Here is a 24931-nt window from a genome sequence, read left to right as displayed (position 1 = left end):
GCTGATAAGGCCTTAACTAGAGTACTGTGTCCAGTTATGGACACCACTCTTGGGGAAAGATGTGGGCAAATTGGAGGAAGTCCAGAGGAGAGCAACAAAATGATTAAAGGTCTAGAAAACATGACCTGCAAGGAAAGGTTGAAAAAAATGGGGTTGTGTAGTCTGCAGAAGACAAGACTGATGGCAGACATAAGTCTTCAAGTACATAAAAGGTTCTTATAAAGAGAAGGGTGACAAACTGTTCTTCGACCCACTGAGGATAGGACAAGAAGGAATGAGCTTAAATTGCAGCAAGGGAGTTTTAGGTTAGGCATTGGAAAAACCTTTGTAACTGTTAGGGTCATTCTGCACTGGACCAAATTACTTAGGAAAGTTGTGGAATCTCCGTCATTGGAGGATTTTAAGAACAGGTTTGACAAACACCTGTAGGGGATAGTCTAATCTAGATAATTCTTAGTCCTGTCTCACTTCAGGAGACTGGACTAAATGACTTTATCAAGGTCCCTTCCAGTCCTACAATCTATGATTTCTATGATTTACAAGCAAACAAACTTTTGTTAGAATTAAAATTGCATTGAACTGACTGAGCTGAGAATTTTTGTTGAACTATATTTTTACAAAGACTAAATCTGTGGTCAAAATAATATTTTAAGATCTCAGGATACTTTACATAAGAGAACAGGTTTGCCCTATTACCTCGGGCCAGAATGTCTCCTGTTTTCTCAGTTAGCAGCATCTTGTATGTCGGTTAGCTGCCACACCAGAAGTATAAACCACACCGGATATAAATATATTATGCTAATGTTGTGTCAATGTATAGTTTGTATATCTTTTTCTATTTCTTTTGGATGAAAAATGCTATCTTATTTAAAATTAAATGTTTACAAATATTTTTAATAACAAAATGAAATAGGCAAAAACCTTCCTTATTCCAGCAATGTACTTACTCAGTCTATTTGGAACACCATAAGTAAAAGCACAGAAATAATATAAAGAAAGTGTGGTCTTTTCTCCAGGTGGGTTGTTTGAGACACATACTATAGTCATACAGATTGCAGTTTACACTTTTAAGTGGCTTTTTTTAATGTCCTGCTTTTTATTGTTTAAAGTGTGACTTAATTATTTGTAACTTATTCTTATTGTGGTTTAAAAATGTAGGGACTGCTGATGAACCCCATCCATTTCCTGCCCCTCCCCTCCCAGTGATTGTAGGTTGAGCCCCACCCACCTTTATATATACAGCACTGTAAATCGCAGGGAATTTGCCTAGTTATAACAGATGGAGCTCCCTTCTTCCAGATCTCTGCGAAACCTGCTTGATGGAGAGATGGAACATTCTGCACTGCTCCGGCAAGAAATTGAAAATTTGAGACGGAAAGTAGCAGAGCATGAGGAGCGACATGCAGCAAAGATCCAGGCGTTGGCAAGGTAGGGAGGTGAAACAATCACTGAAAGCCAATAGCTAATTAGGTAAAGTTTGGAATAAATATACTTAGCTTTCTTTAGAAAAGACCTACATAGATGAATTGCATATGGAAAGACTTCATTTGGTGGTAAGGAGAGTAAGGGATGCACAAATGTGCAGGAGTAGGTGATCTATGTACTGCATAATCTGTTCTATGAAGTGCATAAATACATCATTTTAAACCATTCTGTGTGTAAATTGTGTGGTAAGTTTCAAAGAAATGTAATTTTCATTAATAAACTTCATTCTTTGTATTTTGTTGTTCTGTGTAAACATATCTTTGTGTGTATTTTCATTGGGAAGTTTTTTTTTGTATTTACTGGAGGAAAAAAAAACCCTTGGGTGTGAGCACAGTAAAATGCTGACAGTTGTCACCCCACTGATTTCCAAGATTGATTTGGTTGATATGGCTGGCTAGACAGATGTCCCGCTCCAAGTTTGTTCCTCTCAGAGCTGTAGACTTGGTCAAAACCAATAACTTTCACTAGTAATAATGTTCTGTAGTCAAGGATCTGAGAGAATGCAAGGAAGACTCTTCTGGGTAAGAGTCAATAGGAATGTATCTGCTTTTTAAGGGAATAGAAGAAAAGTTTACTATCTTCAAAGTAAGGTAGTTCCTTTCACTCTTCTTGTCCCACGAACATTCAATTTACTAACTGTAACTAAATGGCTTTGCCTACTTCTGTACTTACTGAACAGAAAAAGGCTATATTATGTATTGAAAATAGCGTAATTTAAGATGTTGATACAATTTTATTGAAATAATTTAATATCTACTCATAGTCTATTATTCTGTGCTCACCTGCCTTTGTGATCTGTATGTGAGCAACCTTCAAAGTTTAATTTCCAAGCAAATATGCTGAACTCAACTAACCGATCTGAAATGAAATGAAAATGTGAATCTCTTGTTATCTTGTAGTCGATGAAAAGATTTTGTCTTTACCAAATTGTTTTCCTCACATGCTATTGTAATGTATCTAGACTGTAGACATAATCAGTAGGGCTATTCAGTTTTAGCATCTTCTACAGTCTCACACTGGAATATAATTAGATTCTGAGGGTTCTAAAGGGGGGAAAAATTAAAATCTACAATAGATGCGATTTAAATTAATTGTCAGTAGTTACTAACGGTTAAAAAGTAACTACTCAGGAGAAAATAGGTAAGGATTAACAACCTTAATGAAAAAAGATCTAAACCCCACAAACAGCAGCTGAGGGATGAAGGGATATTAGTAACTGGTAGTTGTGTGGAGTTAAGTTAAATTTAAAAAATAACAAAGCAATAGTCCAGGATTAAAATCTAGAGGCAATAAAAATAGCAACAGTTAGGCATTGGGTCTAGAGACCATAAAAAGGGATAGGCTTAATTTTTTTTAAGTTTCCCTTTGCCTGTATTTTGTCCTAAGCCATACCCTTTCACATGAGACTATATGTCCTCAATCCCCTAGTGGAGGATGATTTATGAAGTGCCACATGAGCCTCTTAGGAAAAAAATATTTCAATAATTTATTAAAATAATATAGTCTCCATGCTGATGTTATCAGTGAACATAAAGCATGAGATGTTAGCACTGTATTGCCTCTAAAGAGTGTGATACAAGAAAAGCAGTAATACTGCACCTTTTTAAAAGTGTGAATTTCAGCTTCATTTAAGATACTTTCTTTTTAAATTTAATAACAGTAAATACTTCGTGTGGGCACATCTGATTTTCTTCTTACTCATTATTTCTCAGATATTTAAAATATTGTACTAAGTAATCAGTAAACGAGTGCGTGGGGGGGAGGGGGAGGGAATGTTTCCTGCAAACAAGCTGTTTAAATTAATCAAATTTCCTTTCAAGTCATTCATCTTTTTTATTTGCCGCCATTTACTGTTTTATGCCTAATGCTCAGTTTTGAAATAGGTATGGAAAACTGTCACTGTGATGATTTATATCTGTGCTCATAACTTCACCTGTGTAAAAAACTTGCTTTATTTTTCCAACAGCATAGTATGATGTATAAGCATTTTTCAGCATTTTCAGAAGAAACTACATCACTCAGTGTTTAAGCAAATAGGTCAACTGTCAGCTGCTGTATAGCCGGAAATATATCTAAATATTTGCTAGAAAAATCCCCAAATAACAATAGGAGGTTCAAGCTAAGGATTAAATTTTCTCCAGCCTGGATCTTCTTTTGAGCAAAGTTTACTCTGCCAAGTATGTGTTGGCACAAAGTATAAATGAGTTTGTCTTCTCTGTTGATTCTATTTTAAATCAAAGTCAATACAATTAATGATCTTTCAGCAAAACACTTTGAGCAATCTTTTCTCAAGTACTAAGCTGTGTTGTATTATCCTAGGCTATAGGTGTCTTCTTGTTTCTATAGTTTGCAAACTCAAAAGGGAGGGCATACTCCAGCTCTTGTGGTTTAGGTCTGGGGTAGAAGTAAGACTAGAATGATGGATAATTACACCTGTGATGGACCAACCCTTATCTCCTTCAATTTGAGATTTGGATGCATCTATCTTACCTGTTTTGATGGTTTTGCCTGGACCCCCAGTGAGTTTTCCAGGAGGTCTTAAGGGATAAATCTGTTCTTCTGACAGACCACTTTATTATAAAGTCTTATCAAACCATTGACAATCTTTCATTCTCCACTGTTATAGTGACTCTTAATTACAGACTGTTCTGACTTCGTGCTTACATGTCACTATGGTTTACAGATGACTTGCGACAGATAACGGAAGATGGGACTTAGCTAGTGTTGATGCTGAAAGTCTTGAGCCCAATTGGACTGATTGCTTCATGCTGAGTTGTTAAGATTGCATGCGGGAAGCGAAAAATATACTTCACATCCATCATAGCATTTGCAAAGTCTTGCACAGCTGAATTGTTCTGAGTGGCTTGGGGAATCCTTGCTGTCTCTATTCAATTACTGTCGTGTGTGGTGTTCTTATTTTGAAAAAATTTCCTGTTTTTTGCAACTGAAAATGCTTAGATTCAGCCTGAGCTATCCTCTGCCATGGAGGCTGAACAGTGTTGTGAGGGGACAAACACTGTGTTTGCTTGAGTTTCAGCCACAATTGCCCGTTGAAGTTAGAGATGTTGGGGCAGCTTCATGCCACAACGTACAAATTAGAACCTTGTCCTTGCTGGTGAAGGCCAGGGGAAGAGTACAGAGGCTACTGTTGATCAAGATTGTCAATATTTCCATATATGGAGCTGGGTACCAGCAGCTCTTAAAGAAGCTGCTGTGTAAGGCCTGTGCTCAGGAAACTAACTCTTAATATTAATTTTTTTCACTCACTATTGATCTGTGTCATAGCTCAGATTTTAGGAAAGGTAACGAGAAGGTTGTGGCAAGGCAATTCTGGCAGTTCTTTGATTCCTCAGTTTTTTTAATCATGTTTAATCTGATTATAGACTTGGGTATGAGGTAGAAACAGCAGTGGTTGCTTTAGTTAATGATCACCTAGCAATGGATGAAGATAAAGGGCCCATGCTGATTGTTTTAGATATGTCAGCAACCTTTATTACAGTTGACTGTAAAAGATTTTGTTAGCTGTCTTGTGAACGCTAGCAGAGGTGCTCTTGAGTGACTCCATTCTTATCTCTGTGACAGAACTCAGAGTAGCTATGGGCAACTGTTCCTCTGTTGCAGTGGGCAGTATGCCACCTCTCTTGATAATAGTGTATATGAGGCCATTAGTAGGGTTAGTTAAAAGACATAAGTTGCAGTGCATATAGTGTGTTGCATATGCATTTACTATGTAGCATCTAATAGCTATAGAACTGGATATACTCTATTAATAATTACAATATATCCCCAGTTGTCACAGAGCAGGAACCTGTAAATGGTTTACAGGAACTGGCTGGTCACATGACTACTCAAAGAGGAACTAAGGGGAAAGGTGTGTTTTCTCCCCTTCATGCTGGCTGAATCAGGAAAGCCTCTGGGGATTATTGCCAAGTGTTTTTTCAGTTGACTTTGGTTCTGTGACTGTTTTGTGTATAATTAAGCAAGCCCTGAGGAATGGGCCTTAAAAGGACTAATGCTAGGAGCTTTATTTCCTTTCCCTGATTAGTAAAAGTACCCACCACCTTACATCTGTCTACCTGAGATTATACCTTGGGGCCATTTGGAAGGTGAAGCAGCATGCTGCAACCAGTTCATTAAATGGGGTTGTATATTGGAATCACAGTAGATCAGTGTTTTGTGATCTGAATTGACTTCCAATAAACTTCTGGGTAGAATTCAAGGTGTGTTGAGCAGGACCTTCCTCAATAAAAATGAGGGGAACTGCTGGCAGAGCATTCTTTGTGAGAGGTCCTCTATTTTTTGGACTCAGTCTCCCACTTGGTCCTCTAGAGCCCATGTTTGTTTACTTCCAAGCATACTGAAAAGCCTCTGTTTTAACTTTTTGTTAAGGCCATTGTGGAGGGTTTGGTTGAGACAGGACAGAGTTGGATAAGGAGGGATGTGGGAGGGATGTTATAGAATCTCTACCACAGTGTACAGCTGCCTTCCCTTGACAAACATCCTCTTCTGGTAGGGGTGTAAATACCGTATAAAAGGGTACTGTTTAAATGATTTAAAATATTTAGTTTAAATGGTTAACCAGCTGGGGCCGATCTGTCCGGTGCAGCTGGGGCTGGGGCTAACAGGATTAGCAGGTTAATGGTTAAAGCGGGTTAACCAGTAAGACTACTGCTTACTGGTTAGCTGGTTAACGTTTTACATCCCTACCTTGTGGGAGCGTCAGTGCAAACACCTTTTGCCAATCCACCAGGCGTGTACCCTTCACTATGGCTATGCCTACACTAAGAGATAGGGATGTGATTACACATACTTGTGCTAGCTTTGTGAGGTAGCGGTGTTATTCCCCTGCTCTTGTACAGCTAGGCTGAGTATAAATCGCACTGTAGCCGTAGTAGAGTGGGTAGCAATAGTGGAGACACAGCTTAGTATGTACCCTCATAGCATAGATGTAGCCTAAGACATATCAGCCTTTGTTGACTTTCTGAACAGATGAAGGTGAATTGAGTTCTGAATCTACAGCATCATATATAGGGCCCTACCAGATTAACAACCATGAAAAATGTGTCACAAATCGTGACATTTCTACATAAAACCTAGCTATGGGAAGGGCAGGGCTGGGAGGTCTCTAGCTGGGGGCTCCTACTATGCCCCCGGCTCCAGCTGCTAGTCCCCTCTGGGCTCAGGAGGGATAGGAATTACTCTTCCACTGCACAGCCACTCTTGGGGGGAAATCAGACCCACCTTCTGGTACCTCGCCTGCTGGGCAGCAGCCTCCAGAGGTGGAGGTGGGTCTGAGCTCCCTTGTGCTGTTGGGAGCACCCTGCAGCTGGGGGAGGTACCCAAAGGTAGGTCCAATCTTCCCTTGAGAATGGTGTGATCAGGAAGGGCAAGTCCTGTGCCTCCCCAGCCCGGCTGGGACTAGCAGCTAGGAGCGCCCAGCTGGAGTGACCAGACCCATCTCCACCTCCAGGAGGCTCCTAGGCTGCTGCCTTTGGAGTCCCCCACAGCAGTTTTGTGACCCCTCTCCCCCAACCTCCTTTTGGGTCAGAACCCTCACGATTACAACACCGTGAAATTTCAGATGTAAACTTGAAATGGACTAATTTTCTAATCCTATGGCTGTGAAATTGACCAGAATGGACCATGAATTTGGTAGGATCCTAACCATACAGCAACACTGCAACTTTTTTGAAAATGTTGGAAACTGGAGCTTCCCACGAGAAGAGTGATCTCCTGATCTGAGAAACCTGTCTCCCCTTAAAAATACGAAGTATTGGCTAGCTGTTGGGGTCAGTGACATGGGTCCTGGCAGCATTGTGTGCAGTTCCAGCAGGAACTTTACCCGCTTTAAGATCAGTTGACTTTTTAGCCCTAGACCTTTGTCTTACACCGACATACCACCTGCGGATGTTGAGTTGTTAGAGATTAGCAGTAAATCAGGATTTAAACTTGGTACCTCTTTTAAGGTGAAATGTCCGTGACTGACTAGGGTCTGATCTACATTACCAAGTTTTACCAGTAAAATTTGCCTTACCTCAACACATTCTTGCATGTGTCCACACTCAATTTTGAGTCCTGTTGGTAAAACACTGACTTTATGTCAATCAAGTTAAACTACCTCCTTGACTGACATAAGCCCTCTACATAAACTGCACCACTATTAGAATGTGTTACCTGTACCAATGGAAATAGTCCTCCAGGAACTATCCCACAAAGCTCCTGTCCCTGTGAGTGATCAGTCTGGTCCTAATTTTGAATTCTGTTGCCAAAGGGCCACAGTGACTGGAAGTCTATTTCCCCCTTCCCTGCTCTGAAACTCCCAACATGTTTTGGAAGTTCCTCTTATTCTAGTAGTCCACCTTATCAATCACATCTTTGTTACCTTAGCACATAGATACGGGCAGCAGGTAAAGCTGCAGCTAAGAAAATGTCAGGCAAGCCTTATGCTGCAGTTAAGTCTAAGAAAGACATCCTGGACTTCCACAGCCTGCGTAGAGAAGAGTCAGTGCAAGCCCAGCTGTGGAATTGCTCCGGGAATAAACATGTTTTTTCTGACATTGCAGAGGGGATGCAAAAGTTGTATGGGGATCAGCAGCAATGCTGAGTAAAGGGGAAGAACTACAACAGTCCTGCCAAAAGGCAGAGGATCTCGTCCGAATCTGGGAGCTCTACTGGTAGTACTAATTGGCCAGTTCTATGCAGATCTGGATCCCATGCTAGGTGAGGACACCACAACTAGCCGGCAGGTGACACTTGGCATCTCAGACAATGTGGAAGAAGGAGCCCCAGCAATGCCCAGTGATGAAAAGCTTGTTTAGGAGAGGGACATGGAGGATGCAGACTCTGCAGAGAGCCTGGAGCTCATTGAGAGCCAGCCAAACCTCACCCAGACAATCCCAGAGGTGGAATCCTCTGAGGAAGGGGAAGGGAGGTCAGGTGTAGGTGCATTAATACATGTTTCTTTTACTCATTTCATGGGCCCTTCAAAATGGCAACCAGTTGTAGGCAGGAAACAGCAAAGGAATTCTTTTCTGAAGTAGCCTTTGTTTGAACAACATTCACTGGCAATCAGACACAAAAAATAAGACAAAAATAGTGTAAGTAAAGCAGAGTATTGAATTTCATGGAGCTTTCATGGAACAAATGTAACCAGCAAACTTAGTCTTGACATTGACAAAGTTTGCTGGTGAAATTGATTCCATCCTTGAAATTTAGTACATTTGTGCACAGTACTCCATTCTTCCTCACAGACAGGCACACAGCACTCTGTTTCTCTGCATGGGGACAGCACTGAAAGCTAAGGTACTATTAAAAAGATCATGGTAACTAAGGTAGTATTTTTAAAAGACATGGTTTGGGAGTATTTTCATGATTTTTGTGACCAGCATGCAATAGTGATTTACACAGGTTCCTAACTATAAGCGACATACAAACATTCCCAAATGCATGCTTCAGCCAGAGCAGACAGATAGTATTTCTAGTAATATAAATTGATAATGCACACAGAAAAAGAACATATACTGAAATGGATACCTGAGCATTCAATTAAAATACACAGAAAATTTAAAACAGACTTTGCAAGCAGTCCATTAACTGGTCATTCAGACTACATGATTTTTTATTACTAATTGGATGGTAAATATGTAAATAAAACTCAGTACTTTGGTTCTTTAGTCCAAGTCCACAACAAATTACTTGCATGTTGTGCTTAGATCAGGGGAGGGCAAACTGCGGCCTGCAGGCTAGATCTGGCCTGTCAGGGCTTTCAGTCCGGCCCACGGGATTGCCAGCCCCATGGCTCAGCAGTGCTAAGGCAGGCTCCCTGCCTGCCCTGGTCCTGCACCGCTCCTGGAAGTGGCTAGTACCACGTCCCTGCGGCCCTTGGAGGAGGGGAGGACAGAGGGCTCTGTGGGCTGCCCTTGCCTGCAGGCACCACCCCCCATAGGTCCCATTAGCTGAGAATGGGGAACCACGGCCAATGGGAGCTTTGGGGGTGGTACCTGCAGGTGAGGGCCTTACGTGGCGGAGCTGCCTGCCCCACCTCACCCCCAGGAGCAATGGCCGAACATGCTGGCCACTTCTGGGAGTGGTGCGGGGCAAGGGTAGGCAGGGAGCCTGCCGTAGTCCACCTGCACGCCGCTGCCACCCCAGAGCCGCTTGAGTTAAGCGGCGCCAGGGCAGAGCACACACTCTGAACCCCTTCTGCACCCTGCACCCCAGTCCCTACCCTGAGCCCCCTAACTCCCTGCCTTGAGCCCCCTGCTGCACCTCTCCTGCACCCCAACCCCCTGCCCTGAGCCCCTGCCACACCCCACACCCTTACTGCACCCCATACCCCTGCCCTGAGCCCCCTCCTGCACCCTGGACCCCTTGCACCAAGTCCTTTCCTGCACATCGCACCCACACCCACACTCCCTCCCGCACCCCAACCCCCTGCCCCAGCCCTACATTCATGGCTCTGCATGCAATTTCCCCACCCAGATGTAGCCCTCAGGCCAAAAAGTTTGCCCATCCGCGGGTTAGAATCATGGATAGAAAGAGTTAGAGATGGTTTGTTGCTGGCTCAGGGGGCTTGGCTTTGAATTGACTTGCCCGAGCTCAACAACAGCGACAACCCTTCTGTTTTAGAGTTTTAGCTTGATCTTGGTATGAATATCTCTTTTTGTCTGTCATAATCTCAATAAAGGTTTCAAGCAGGTATTCTTTTAAGCTTAGACTGAACATTTATAGGAAGGGGTGTTTTGTTTTTTTTCCAGTATGGTAGGACACTTTCATAAGCCACCCTACTGTGATCTAGTAGCACTGCAGGGGACTGGCATCAGACAGGCCTGGGCAGCCTGGAGTTGCCTTGAACAATTGCCTTCTCTGTGCCTTTGGCGTCCTCATGAGCGATATATTGGCCAGAATCACCAATACCTGTAGTAAATTTAGCAATACTTCCTGCACTGTCCCCGCATTTGTTACCTGGGACACACCACTGTCCACCTCACACCCTCATGGCTACAGGTTTTGAAAATTACCACATAAACTCTCCATGCTGGGGGTCACTGAACTGTCTTGAAGAAAGCGGTCCTGAAGCAAATGTGACCCACTTCATACTTTTAAGAATATCTTGATGTGAAAATTTTAGGGAATTTTCTCACTTTTTTTCTTGTTTGCTAACACTTTAAATCTAACAGTGTCTCTCTGTCTTGTTTTTCAGTGACCTTGGCTAGGGTATCCTTGAAAAGTATCCTTTCTGTAGGTTGCATTGACAAAAGTTAAACTGGTCCAGACATGCACAGAGGGAACCCCTTATCTAAGGGGTAGGCCTGTCATAGACAGATAGCTAAGGGTTAATGTCTCTTTCACCTGAAGCACCTGACCAGAGGACCAATCAGGAAACCGGATTTTTTCAACTCTGGGTGGAGGGAAGTTTGTGTCTGAGTCTTTGTTTTCTGTCTGCCTGCTTTCTCTGAGCTTTGGAGAAGTATTTCTGCTTTCTAATCTTCTGTTTCCAAGTTGTGAGTACCAAAGAGTTTGTTTCTTTTGTATTTACATGAATATAGTGCTGGAGTGCTTTGATTTGTATTCTTTTTGAATAAGGCTGTTTATTCAATATTCTTTTAAGCAATTGACCCTGTATTTGTCACCTTAATGCAGAGAGACTATTTGTATGTATTTTTCTTTCTTTCTTATATAAAGCTTTCTTTTAAGACCTGTTGGAGTTTTCTTTAGTGGGGAACTTCAGGGAATTGGGTCTGCAGCTCACCAGGGAATTGGTGGGAGGAAGAAGTCAGGGGAAAGTCTGATTTTGCATTCCCTCTGGGTGAAGAGGAAAGTGCTTTTGTTTCCAGGATTGGAATTACAGAGGGTGGACTCCCTCTGTTTAGATTCACAGAGCTTGTGTCTGTGTATCTCTCCAGGAGCACCTGGAGGAGGGGAAGGGAAAAGATTTATTTCCCTTTGTTGTGAGACTCAAGGGTTTGGGTCTTGGGGTCCCCAGGGAAGGGTTTCGGGGGGACCAGAGTGCCCCAAAACACTCTAATTTTTTGGGTGGTGGCAGCAAGTACCAGGTCCAAGCTGGTAACTAAGCTTGGAGGTTTTCATGCTAACCCCCATATTTTGGACGCTAAGGTCCAAATCTGGGACTAAGGTTTGACAAGGCCAAAACCACTTGGAATGCTACCAACGTAAATTGAGTCACTACCTGCAGTTTGTGAATTTAGTAATAATGGAGGATGGCATAGAAAAGCTGTGGTTACATGAGTGTTGGAGAACCACTTATGGTCATAAATCATATGAAAGGCACCTGTTCAGCAAGGATCGTAATAATGGCTCGTATGATAGACACTTGGTTTTTATTGATTGCCAAATAATTAGTAAATATAAGTTGTATGCTTTTAGTAGCTTGTTGGAATTATCTGCTGGACATGTTTACCCCACCACAACTCTGTCTGAACAGCAGAGCTCTGATGTTCTGTAACCTTGTTTCCTTAATAAAGAGTTGTTTACTACTTACTAATGCTCCAGAGTCAGTTGCCTCAGGCCAGACAGATAGCTGGTGGAAACCCACGGGGAGTACTATCACTTAGGAAGGCAAGGTTGTATAGCTGACCCTCCTCTTCAGGGCCATCGTTAGGATTTATGGGGCCCTACACTGTATTATTCAACTGGTGGCCCTTTGCCCGATGGCAGTCCGGGCTCACAGCCCTGGGGGGGAGGGATGAGGCAGCAAAGGATACTGAGCTGCCCGGCCCGCCTCACGGTGGCAGAGAGTCACAGTTCCCTGCAGAGACCCCCATACCCTTTCCCTCATGCAGAATGTGCAGTGCTGGCGCATTCGGCTCTGTGAATACTACCCCTGCATAAGGCGACTGCAGTGCTCACTGGGTGTGCGGGAGCTGACCTGCTCTTATCTGCTGTCATGGGCGGTGGGTGAAGCTGCTGCTTGGGGAAGCTAGCTCCCCAGCCCACCTGTGGCCCCGCCCATGTTCCATCGCTGCTCTGCTCCAGGCCCCGCCCCCACTCTGCTCAGGCACTGCCCTCTCCCCACTATCTCCCTCCTCTCTTCCCTCTCCCTTCCTGATCACCCCTTTCCAGCCAAATCTCTGAACCCAAATGAAGCAAATGACATTTGAAAAAAACTCTCTTCTGCAATTTTTTTCTAAAGAAAATGGAGCATGTTTTCCACTGCATGCCAGAAGGTGAAGTCTGGACGTGCAGAAGGCACCTAATTAAAAGCACTAAACTTGGGAATAAAAAATGTCAGTCATGGGTTTTTTGATATACCTGAGGTTTGTCAGAGATTTATTTGCAAAAACTGTAAGAAGGGCAAGTCAGCTGACCTGCTGAATACAACATTAAATATTATGGAATACATGATGCAGCTCTTCTCTGTTTTACATTTTCTTAATCAATATTTCTAAGATGATTTTATATTTTAAATGTACTCTTAAGCCTTCATAAAGTAATCATTCCAGATTACTACATATTTAACTCACTGAAACAAAAATATTATTTTAAACTACTCAGTCACATGGATTTAGTTTGTTCATAACAATGTTCATTGCTTTTAGAATAAGGGAACACTAATTAACTTTGTGTGAGCTCCGTAACAGCAGACATGTTTATGAAATCTCACCAACTTTACAAAATATTTTTTCCAAAGATTTTAGGCATAACATGGGATTTTATATCTTACTAAGATACTGATTTTGGTAGAGGCTTCACTTAAAAGTATTTCATCAAATAGTCAGAAGTAAAGAAAAGGAAACTCATTTGTTCAGCTATCTGGCAGGAAAGGGGTGTTGTCCCTTTAAGGACTCTCTTCAATGTGGGTGGACGTGAAGGGAGAAAGGGATGGACAGAAAGGACAGGAAGACTTTGGAAGCAAGTTTTTTGTACTATAGTAATTAAAATTAAAATGTATGTTTTAGATAAGAGTGGTCCTTTGAAGGATTTATTTAAAAAAACTATGAAGATCCAAGCATTTAAGGCTAAAGATGAATACTCAGATTGTGCATCTTAAAATCTATGCAAGGATGATTTAGAGATGTGATTTTATTGTCTTCAGCAACACACCAATGAAATATTTCTAAAGCAAATTTTAAACTAAGGTCCTGTAGACTAACATGTTCTGAATAAATATTGCAGTAATGCACAATTGTTTTTGTCAGTAAATGTCTGTTAAAGAGCCATTCAAGAGGTAACAAAGGCATTTAACAGTTTCAGTGTTGTGCTAATAGGTCTGGCACGCTGGTAGCCTTTTTCACTTTTAAGTTACTAGATCCCCTGTGGAGTAAAGAGTCACCAGGCTGCAGCAGCTAGCTATGGGAGCCTGCAGGCAGGGTCAGAACAAGGATAGAAAGAGATGGGAGGGTGGACATTAAAACCCAGGGGTGCCCCAAATTTTCAGGTGCCTGCGTAAGTCTAAGGACGGCCCTGCTCCTCCCCTCCACCCCCAACACCTTCCATGCCAGCTGAAAGACTGACATTGATCAAGATGAAGAAGAAATGGACAAGGGAAAACATGTTCTCAGATATCCTCAAAAGCTCCAAGTCCAGGGGCCACAAAACAAATGAGTGGAGGGAATGCATGAGAGGAAAGACAAAAGAACTGGGAGTAGCATAGGGAAGTCCACCAAGACATTATGTGGTTCCTGAGGCAGAAAGCACAAATTCTACAAAGGATTATGGAGCAGAATGCCCGGAACACTTACATTCAGCCACCATTGCACTTCATAGATAAATTAATCTGTCTGGAGCCTGGACTGTAGTGCCAGCATAGCATGTCACAGTATCCCTTCCACTTAACTCTATTGTAAGATATGGTGAATTGCTGTGGCTTTGTCTACATTGACAACTGTGTTGTTCATTCAGGAACAGTCAATGCCTTGCACTTCTTTAAATAGTTAAAACCTTTTTTAGAAGTATTTTTATTGTTTATTACTGCTCAATAAAATTTTAGTTTGAAAAATGAAGACGTACACCCCAGCAAAAAAAAATAAATACTCCCACCAAAATCAAAAATATGTTAACAGTTCATTTAAAATTAATATACAAGCTAAGTACACAATTCACACAAACCAGCACACTGTGTGGTTATGGCACAGAGCCAAAGTGTGCTTTTAAGGACTCCCTCAGCCATGAAGTGCCTCAGTTTGTTCTTGTAATTGCCCTGTGTGTGGCTGTTTGGAATCAGCAGTCTTTCCATTTTCCCCATCCACCGTGCTGCTGGTAATGTTTCTCCCTTTGCTTCACAAATATTATGTAAAAAAAACGTGCAGCAATAACCGTAGGAATATTTGGCTCACTGAGGTGCAGCCTAGTCATAAGGCTTTTCCCATGTCCTTTCAGTTTGCCAGACGCACATTCAACACTCATCCTTCACCTGCTGAGACAATAGTTAAAAAATTTCCTTGCTGTTATCCTGATGTGTGGCTCCATGAGCCACTGAAACAAAGTTTTAGCTGGTCCCTGAGTATCACTGCAGCCCAATCAATGTGAATGTGTTGGTCTGGGAATAATGTCCTGTTTGTAGCTTTAAAAAGTTGTGTATTCCAAAAGATTCAAACATCATGCACCTTCCCTGACCATCCTATATTAATGTCAGTGAAGTATCCCGTTATCTACCAACACTTGCATAACCTTGGAAAAAGTGCCGTTTGTTCTCAGGTGTAGGGTGGGGCAGAAACAGGATATATGTCGTTTTTATATCACCCTGCCATGTCTTTGGAAGCGTTGTCTATTTCTTTCACGTTGCCCAGAGTCCTAGTTTTGTGCAGCAGGGCGTGCTTAATGGCACACTGGGATGACTGCTTCCCCCACCATAGACTTTCCAATACAAAATTGACTGTCAGCTGACCAACAGCAGTCTGGAGTTGCAAGCTTCCAGAGTGTGATTGCCACCTATTTCTCCACTGTCAAAACAGCTCTCATTTTGGTGTGTCTGTGATGGAGGGATCAGATTGTGATGTAAATTTGGCACACTGTGTGCTTGTTTCACTTACCCAGAAGTGCCTCTCCATTTTGTGCGTTTAGTCAGTGAACGCCTCAAGCACTTGGCAACTTTAATTCACTGCATCATTCGCTCTGAAGTTTTCTCATTTTCACTGTGGCATGGCCAGGAACTGTGGTACTTGTTGAAGTTCTGCAGGCACTCTCTCTCTAAGGGCTTGTCTGCACAGCAAGTTTGTTTGTGGCAAGCCAGGGTGTGAATCTGCAATTGGATTAACTTGCCACATTTACCTGCTACAGCACACTAAAAGTTCTGTAGTATGTGTTAACATTCTGCTGTTTCAAATGGGAGTGTGTCGCAGTGCACTATGAAATGTTTAGTGGACTGTGGCAGGGTCCACATTGCAAATTAGTGTGTGTCAGCTTAAAATGCTGCAGATTCGCACACTGGCTTGCTGTATGTTAATTTGCCATATAGATGTTCCCTCAAACAGACACGAGCTCTGCTGATGTATTCAACATCCGTACTTCTGCCAGCATGATGGCAGAGAGATTGAGACCCGACATGAAAAACTTTGGAAATTTTTAAAAATGGAGCGGAGAGGAGGTTATAGGATGGAAGAGAGAATTATGGGAACTTGACCCCAAACTCCCACAATTCCACGAGAAGTATGCTGCTATTCCACAGTTATTATTACATGGTGTCCTTCCCACACTTGGGCAGAAACTAGTCCCTTCCATTCCTCTCTGTGATTTGCTGCTTAAGATTGACTGTTCTGTCCTTTGTGCCAAGAGTTCTTAGTTTCTCTTGGATGCCTTCATTTTCCCACACCAGCTGGTTTTTACTTGACAGCTTCATGTGGGAGTCTGTGCACGGGCATCCAAGCACATGACCCAAATATGTCTAGCGCATCCTTCTGATTCTGGTAGAAAGAACCAATGGTTGGTGGCATCTTGGATCTCTTTGTTTGTAATAATGATGCGAAGAGTCTTTTGTAGGCACTTATTTTGAAGGCATTTAGTTTTTTATCTAACGTTTTGGTAGATTTCCAGCTTTCACAGCCATAGATTAGTACTGAGACTACATTTGAATTGAAAATTCTTAAGTTTTCTTCTGATGTTATGTATCTTTGATTTCCATATGTTGTTTAGTATGCCTTTCCTATCCTTGATGTCACTTCCTTCTTGAGGTCTCTGTTGGCCGATATAGTGCAGTTCAGGTAGATGAACTGTTTTCTTGATATTTTTGCCTTTTAATGTGATGATACTGCTTGGCACCTGAGTTTTAAGGATATTTGTTTTAGCATAACTAATTTTGAGCCTTGCTTGTCTGCTTTTTGTGCCAGGTTGTCTGTCTGTCTTTGTTTGTAACTTTTCAGGAGTGTTGCTCGGTAGTGCAATATCAGCAAAGTTTAGGTCTCCTAGGCATATGCCATTTACCCATGCTGTACAAATATTTGTGTTGATTACACACTTCAGTATCCAGTCTGTGGCAGTGCCAAACTGTGGAGATAAAATGCAGTCCTGTCTCCACACTGAGCCAGTCTGGTTGTTCACCCTTACTGAGCACTTTGTATCTCTGTACATGGTGATATTAACAACTTTAGTTGGGATTCCAGAGGATTATTCCACAATGTATATCCATGCAGCTCGTGAAATAAGTATTACAGCATGTGATCAATGTATGAATTATGTCGTTATTTGTTTCATTAGTTTTAAGTGCTTGAGTTTTGCAAATTATATTATAGGGAAAGGCTTATTATTTTGCAATCTTAACTAGCTTTGAAATGAAGTGGGTTTTATCTAGGGTCTGTGCATGAAGGGAATCTTTTGACCCAAGTGAGTTGTTGAAATCTGTTTGGTCTGGCTAATGATCTCTATAAGAGGTGCTGTAATTCCTTGAATGAGCTACCAAAAGCAGAATAAATACTGCCCTTTGTAAAGGAATACAGGGTAGCTAATTGGAGAGTGCTGTAGACAATCATTGGGAAGAAGAATTCTATTGGTCATCTTCAAAGAAAAAGGGAACAAAATTTTAAACTAAACTATAGCCCAGGAGCAGACAGTGAACTTGTATGGGAAAATGAGCGTAAGGTACCCCTTTATTCCCTTGCATGGGTTTACTCATACCATGGCTTAAGTAATATAGGAGAGGAAGTAGGCTCCGCAGAGCCACTACATTTTTCTCCATACATGTGGGGGGGAGGGGGAAATAGGTGAAGCCTTGACTGTGCCATCTTCTCACCCTCTCCAGCTCTATGTGCCATCCAGCATAGTTTCTCTAATATGCTAGGGAACATATATTGCACCAGTTATACCTCTGATGCAATTTATGCCTTTGCTAGAGCAGTGGAGAAACTGGAAGGGAGATTGCTACTCTTGGAGTCATCATCTACTTCCTGGGCTGCTGGGACAGTATAACAACATACTGTGGCAATCTCTGGGCTCATAGAAAAGTTATATTGAGCCCTGTGTGTCCTTGATATTTATATTGTGTTTTTATTAACGTTTCATCTAGAGGACTTTTTGGCTGCTTTTTCTTGCATTGTTTTTAGCCTGGTTGCTCAGCCTGGGTTAGGTATGTTGTGGAAAAGACCACCACCTAATCGATTTTGGTCAGACAGGCCGAGGCACCTTTATTAATAAAGCAAGAGTGCAAGTATGCATACAGGGAGAGACAGAAATTCCATGCAAGGAAAAATCTGCTCTGTCCCTTACAATATTTACCAAGCTTATAAAGGCTAAAACCGCAAACATCATATTGATTACACAAGTTATTTGCTTTTTTTTGGTAGTTAATATTGCAGATCAGCAGGTTATTTACTGTAAATTCAGCTTGGGGTATTTCCAGTTAGGGGCTTTTGCAATTACATTGTCTTATGACTTTTGATTGCGAATACATATTGCACAAGCTATTAGCATATTGCATAGGTCACACATTTTGGCAGTATTAAGCTGGTCACTTGACAATGCCATCTGGCAATTTTCTATAAGCAAGCAGTTTTATTATGCTATATTTTGCTTAAAGCCAGACTGGCAGGAAAAGACCCCTGGTCCCTCCCTGCTTAATTCCTTTTTTGTCAGTGTTTCATACCCATATTTTTTAATACTTGGTTTCCTCTTCACCCAGTGGGCTAGACATTACTGATAACCAAGTTAGGCCTGGATATATGGGCCTATAAACCAATAAAGCTAAAAGTATTTATAATTATTACAATATTGTATATTAAAATCACAGAAGCTTATATCAATGTTGGGGATCTACAGCCAGGACTGATTTGCCTTATTATTTCAACCAGGGTCCCGCTGCAGTATCCATGGCAGTGACAGCAAATTCTTAGGCACTGGTTAAACAAGATTTTATGAAGACAAAAGTTTACAAGTATTTAATTATATTTGAACCGTAAATGCTCATATTACTGTTGGGGACCTACCACTAGGGTACTTGATTGTACATGGTCTTCAATCAGAACCCTAGGGCAGGATCCACACCAGTGACAGCAAGATTTTAAAGGCAGTGGCTTAAACAAGGGCAGAAAGCTACAAATATTCAATTATATATCAGGACCACAGAGGTCTGTATTACTGTTGGTAACCCGTCACAAGAGTACTTTTCATGCATTATTTTCCGACCAGAACCCTAGGGCGGGGTCCCCACCAGCAACAGTAAACTTTTAGAGGCAGTGGCCGAAGATGGCCCGAGTTGGCCGGCACTAAAGTTACATATAAAGGGTGGGGGGTTATGATTCCTTTCAGGTAATATAATTCTCAAAGTTGCTTTTTCTATTTGAGCTTCAGTTCCTGGTAGTGGTGCTGCCCATTGTTCAGGGGCTAATGTGTAATACTCGATAGTTGATACTGTGTCAGAAAAGAATCTTAAAACCCTTCCTAGTCTACATTTATGTAGGAAAAAAATCCCGAAGTTAAATGCAGTGATAATGACACAATTTTCTTCGTTTTGCCCTCTTAATTAAACTATAGACACTCCCTAGGAAACCTGTTGGTGTCTAAAATCTTGGAACATTTACTGTATGTGTGGAATACCAGACTTGATTCAATGTTTCAATCTGAAACAAAAAAGTAACACCCCAGGTGATAGCTGTCTGGTATGGTCAATAAGTTTATCTACAGATGCAGAGGCATGTGTGCAAGTGCACATGTTAATAATGCTTGACAGTTACCGTATGAGATTCTTAGGAATTCTGTGTTGCAAGCACAGAGCCTGTAGCTGAAATTGACAAATTTAAGAGATGTACTTGCTTGGCATTTGAGGTGCCATTAACTTGATTTCTGATTACACTTGAAAATTTTTAACTACTCACTTTGGGGAGTCAGGGTAAGGCAGAAATGTGTGTAAATGGGCTTTACATTCAAAAGACGTACAGCAGTAGAGATAAGGTGAATTCTCATACTTAATATTCACATTTTAGGCTATGGGATTTATATATTCATACCTTTTCGACTCATTTCTCCCACAGTTTTTAAATTTGCATTGACATCATATGAGTGAATCACATATTTGTCATGCACATACTGTTTTGAAGAACAGATAGGGTAACAAGGCCTAAAGAGATGCTCACTTGGATTAAAATACAAAAGAGATTTTTTGAAATAAGTTTAATGATAGAAATTGTTGAGTTCTGCTGACATATTGGGAACATACGTCATGTTGCTGGTTCTCTTGGAGTTGGCATACTTGGGCGTGGTAAAAATGTAGTGGCAGTGTACCTTCCGGTGAAACAAGTGGTCACTGTAGCTCTAATAGTTTTGGACTTTAAATGTGTATCTTAGAAATTCTTTTCTAGTATAACAGAAACATTGCACTATATAGTGATTTTATTTTATTTTTTTCTGGCTACAATTGTCTGTTTACTTTGTAATTTGTAATTGATGCTGCTGAAATATTGAAAGAGTATATTTAGATAGTTCCACATCTAGATTTGGAGCAAACTGAATGATTTTGTCATGGAAGAAGAGATGGAATAATAGTGCTGTTAATAGGTAGTGTGCTATTATGGATTTTTTTAAGATCTAGTTGCAGTGCAGTACATTCTGCAGAATTGGGTAAAGACTGTTACAGTGGGTAGGATTAAGCTAAATTCCAGATATTATGTAATGTGAAATTCTGGGACAGCTGGCATGTTATTACAACTTTCAGTGTTAATGCTTGATCAATAATTCACTAAGTAGCAATATTCTGAGACTTCTTAGAATAAGCACACACACTTAATAATGACTTTATTGGTGTAATTTTTTGGCACAAAGTATTTCAGCTTACATAGTTAATATTTGTGGGCCAGATTGTCCCCTTACACTTTTAAAAACTATGGGAGGAGAGATTTTACTTGGATATTTTCTTGAGGAATTCCTTGTGGAGATTAATTCAAATTGTCCCATCAGAGGGCAAGTGAATTTTTTTTTGCCTTTACTGCTGGTTTATATTAGGAGCTAGTCTATTTGGAAATGTTTAGGAAATTTTATTTTGATATTTATCTGGATGTATTTTAATGGAAGTGGCTTCCATTGATGGCGAGAATAACTAGATGGAAAGAAAAAAAAAAGTCAGTAGGGCTTTCCTCATTATATTTGGTTTTATTATTATTTGAATTGTGTTAGCCCTAGAAAGTCCAGTGAGGGATCAAAACTTCATTGTGTTAGGCATTGTACAAACATGTACTGAAACTTGGGACTTGCACTTGGTCTTATACATCCTAGCTAAATACTTTAACTGGCAGGCTACAGCATTGTTATCCCTCTTCTTGCCTGGTCGACTGACTCTCCATTGCCATCATGAATGATGATGAGGAATAGCCTCTTTCCTACCCTCCCCATGGTTTGTGAATCTAGTTCTCCTTTGCTTTTATCAAAATGCATGAAATGAAAACTAATTTTTTTCACTGGATTGAAACGGAAGGATTTAAAATGATTTTTAAAGGCATTGCTACAAAGGGGAGATTTGAAGGGGGATGATGTAGTGGCTTTAGAGATTTTAAAGGGCATAAAGGGCACTTTGCATGCCCTTTGCATAAAGGGTACCGAGAGAAAGTGCAACAGTACTTTTAGGAAAAATTCAGTAATGAATAATAGGTCCTGTCATCATTGGTGGAGCCCAGGCAGGTGTTGATGGCTTAATAGCACATATAAGATAAGTATGGCAGCATGGCAGGACTAAACGAAGCATGGCCTTAAAGATGAGCATGAGTAGGTTTTGGTGTAGTGTAATAGACAGAGCCGGTAAAGGGATACAGAACGAGGGTAGGGGAATCAGGAAAATGAGGTAGGAAGATAAACTCTGCTGGAAAGGTTTAAATAGATTTAAGAAGGGCAGGGTGGCAGAAAGGAGGAGCTTGATGTAGTCAAGACAAGATGACAAGGGCCTGGATGAGCATCTTACCTTCATGGATGGAGAGGAAAGTCTCAATTATAAAGATGTTATACAGGAAGAAACATCAAGACCTGAATGTGGCGTGGATGTATACTGAGATCTCTCAAAGATGATACCCAGATTATAGGCCTGAGTGAGAGGGAGGATTGTGGCATTGTCCATGGTGAGTGAGAGTAAAGTGAAAGGATTAGGCAGGAGGAAGAGCAAGAGTTCAGTTTTGGTGATTTTCAGGCTTAACTGATGTTTGGATATAAACAAAATATATTAAAAGACAGGCTGAGATTTAAGTTTGGACAGAACGAGATGAGTCCAGAGTGAAGCGATAAAGAAGATATAGTAGAACTTCATAGTTATGAACCGACTGGTAAATCACAAACCTTATTTGAACTGGAAGTATGCAATCAGGTGGCAGCAGCAGAGATGGAGGGGAAAAAAAGCAAATACACTACAGTTCTGTGTTAAATATAAACTACTAAAAAAAATAAAGGGAAAGTTTAAAAAAAAGATTTTACAAGGTAAGGAAACTGTGCTTGTTTCATTTGAATTAAAATGGTGAAAAGCAGCATTTTTCTTCTGCATAGTACAATTTCAAACCTATATTAAGTCAATGTTCAGTTGTAAACTTTTGAAAGAATGACCATAACGTTTTGTTCAGATTTGCAAAAATGTCAGAGTTACGAACAACCTCCGTTCCCTAGGTGTTCATAACTCTGAGATTCTAGTGTTGTTGAAATTCTGTGTTTTGAAAGTTGGAGTACACTTGAGCAGAATTCTCCAAATGAAACTCTGATGGAGTAGTTAGAAATTAAACCATATATTTGATATGATAAGTAAATATAGTTTCTATGCGTGAATGTTGTAATACTGTGCAGTATGTTGTTTCCTACCTGAGCCCTTTAACAGAAGAACAGGTTCTTTGGACTTCAATCTGCAGGGACATCCTTAACTAAAATATTAGACTTTGGCATGAAATGTTTTTGATCTGATACTGTTACAAATAACTGTGCTTCACACAGCAATAGGGACAGAAAACCACATAGGCCAATGTGGTTGCAGAACTACAAAATGGAATATCAGCATACGTGGAAGGAGTTGAAACTATTTTGAACTTAGTTTTTTAAAAATGATTAAATTTCAGATTGGCTGTGTCCCTGAAGTAGCTGTTAACACTAGCCAACTAACTTCTGCTGGCAATGCATTTTTAATTTTTTTATCTAGAAATTGGCTATATAATGGGACAGATTTTTCTGAGAAGTTACACTGCAAATCCATTATGTTATTAATTGGGAAAATGATCTGCATTAGCCTGGAAATTCTCTCAACTGTATTGCTCTCTTTCTTCTGGAGGAATGAAGTTCTTCATCTTTCAGTACCAAAAATTGTGTTTTGAGTGTTCCCAAATTCTTAGAATGTCATCAGTCAGTTGTTGGAATGATTATTTCTTTATGACTTTGATGCCGTTTGTAATCTAGAAAGCTACCAAAATTTGCCTTTCTCCACAGTCTATTAAATCTAGAGAAGAGACTCATTTGCCCAGGGAAGTCTCTGCCGTGGATTTCTTTGTAAAACACAGAAGAATTCTTGGGTCATTTAAGTTAGAAATGGCAGTGAACGCAGTCCTTCTCATGAAATATTTTAATTAGTTCTAGCTATTAACCATCATACTGGGTTTAAATGACCACTTAAAACATTAAAACTTGGCAATGGTGAATTACTAGCCTTCTGATGTGGTACTGAACTTTTTGGTGTCATTTTGTAAGCTGATCTTTGTCTGTTCAAAGAATGTTTCTGAAATTACATGCACACTGAGCCAATGGGCTCTTTGAGAATGTTAACAATGTATTAACTGAGGTTTTTGCATTCTTTCTGTACAGTTTTATATGAGGTGTCAAGCTAAGACTATTGAAGTTTACAGTGAAACTGGATAATCTTATTCACGTTGGCTCAAATTCAAAGATGGTGGTGTTTACACTTCAAGAAGTTGACATCAGTGCATCTTACTAACTGAGGGGACAGAAGTGCAGGGTTGTAGCAAGAAAAGCATTGAAAAGGAGTAGGATGTAAGATAAAGTGTGTGTGGGGAAATGGGGAACAGGCTGTGCTTTATCTTAAACCTTTTCACACCTTGATACATCCTCCTGTTGTTGCTTCTGCTACAAACCAATCTGTTCATCTCCTCTACCCAGCATGTAAATTACTCACAGGAATGGTTCTTCCATGTACATCCTTTCTGAATTTGGCATCTTGTATTCAGCTGTTATCTAGTGTTATGCTCATTCAGAAACAGCTGTACTTCAGTGTTGGATGAAATGATTCCCATATATTGTTGCTTATAAATGCTTTGGTGTTCTTCAGGATGTAAACATGCCCATAAAAATGCAAGGAACTATTTTAAAAAGTGGCATTCACAAGTTTTTACACAGTTGTTGTTGACCATAATTTGTCATTTGACAATACAATGAAGTCAGTCAGAATGACTTAGTGATTATCTAAACAATACCATTTTTGACAGCCAGTCATAATGTATTGTGACAGACCCAGGCAGGTGGGGTGCAGGAGTCTGGGAGAGGGCAAATATACTGGTCACTGGGTGAGTAGTTTTCTGTTCCCTGGGTGACCAGAACAGGGTCTGCACCAGAGTAGTCAGGAACTTGCCAGAACCAAGTAAGGCAGACAGGCTGATTAGAACACATGCAGCCAATCAAGGCAGGCTAATCAGGGCACCTGGGTTTTAAAAGGAGCTCTCTCCAGTCAGATGCGGAGGAGCCAGAGGAGAGGAAGTGTGTGTAAGGAGCTGGGAGCAAGAGGCGCAAGGAGCTGAGAGTGAGAGGGTGTGCTGCTGGAGGACTACGGAGTACAAGCGTTATCAGACACCAGGAGGAAGGTCCTGTGGTGAGGATAAAGAAGGTGTTTGGAGGAGGCCTTGGGGAAGTAGCCCAGGGAGGTGTAACTGTCACACAGCTGTTACAAGAGGCACTATAGACAGCTGCAAATCCATAGGGCCCTGGACTGGAACCCGGAGTAGAGGGCGGGCCCGGGTTCCCCCCAAACCTCCCAACTCCTGATCAGACACAGGAGGAGTTGATCCAGACTGTGGGGGAGATCACTGAGGTGAGCAAATCT

At 41.0% G+C, this 24931-nt stretch overlaps 1 protein-coding gene across 1 annotated transcript in view; it reads left to right on the top strand.

Annotated features, from left to right (window-relative positions):
• Nucleotides 1-24931, top strand: part of SNX29 (sorting nexin 29) — a 472917-nt gene that overhangs the window by 86482 nt on the left and 361504 nt on the right. Inside the window, exon 14 of the mRNA XM_030578064.1 lies at nt 1300-1428. Coding sequence (XP_030433924.1) covers nt 1300-1428 — 129 coding nt within the window. The remainder of the gene's footprint in view (nt 1-1299; nt 1429-24931) is intronic.

This window comes from Gopherus evgoodei, chromosome 10 (genome assembly GCF_007399415.2).
Source record: "Gopherus evgoodei ecotype Sinaloan lineage chromosome 10, rGopEvg1_v1.p, whole genome shotgun sequence".
NCBI classification, from domain to species: Eukaryota; Metazoa; Chordata; order Testudines; family Testudinidae; genus Gopherus; species Gopherus evgoodei.
This window is presented reverse-complemented; position numbering and strand designations above follow the sequence as displayed.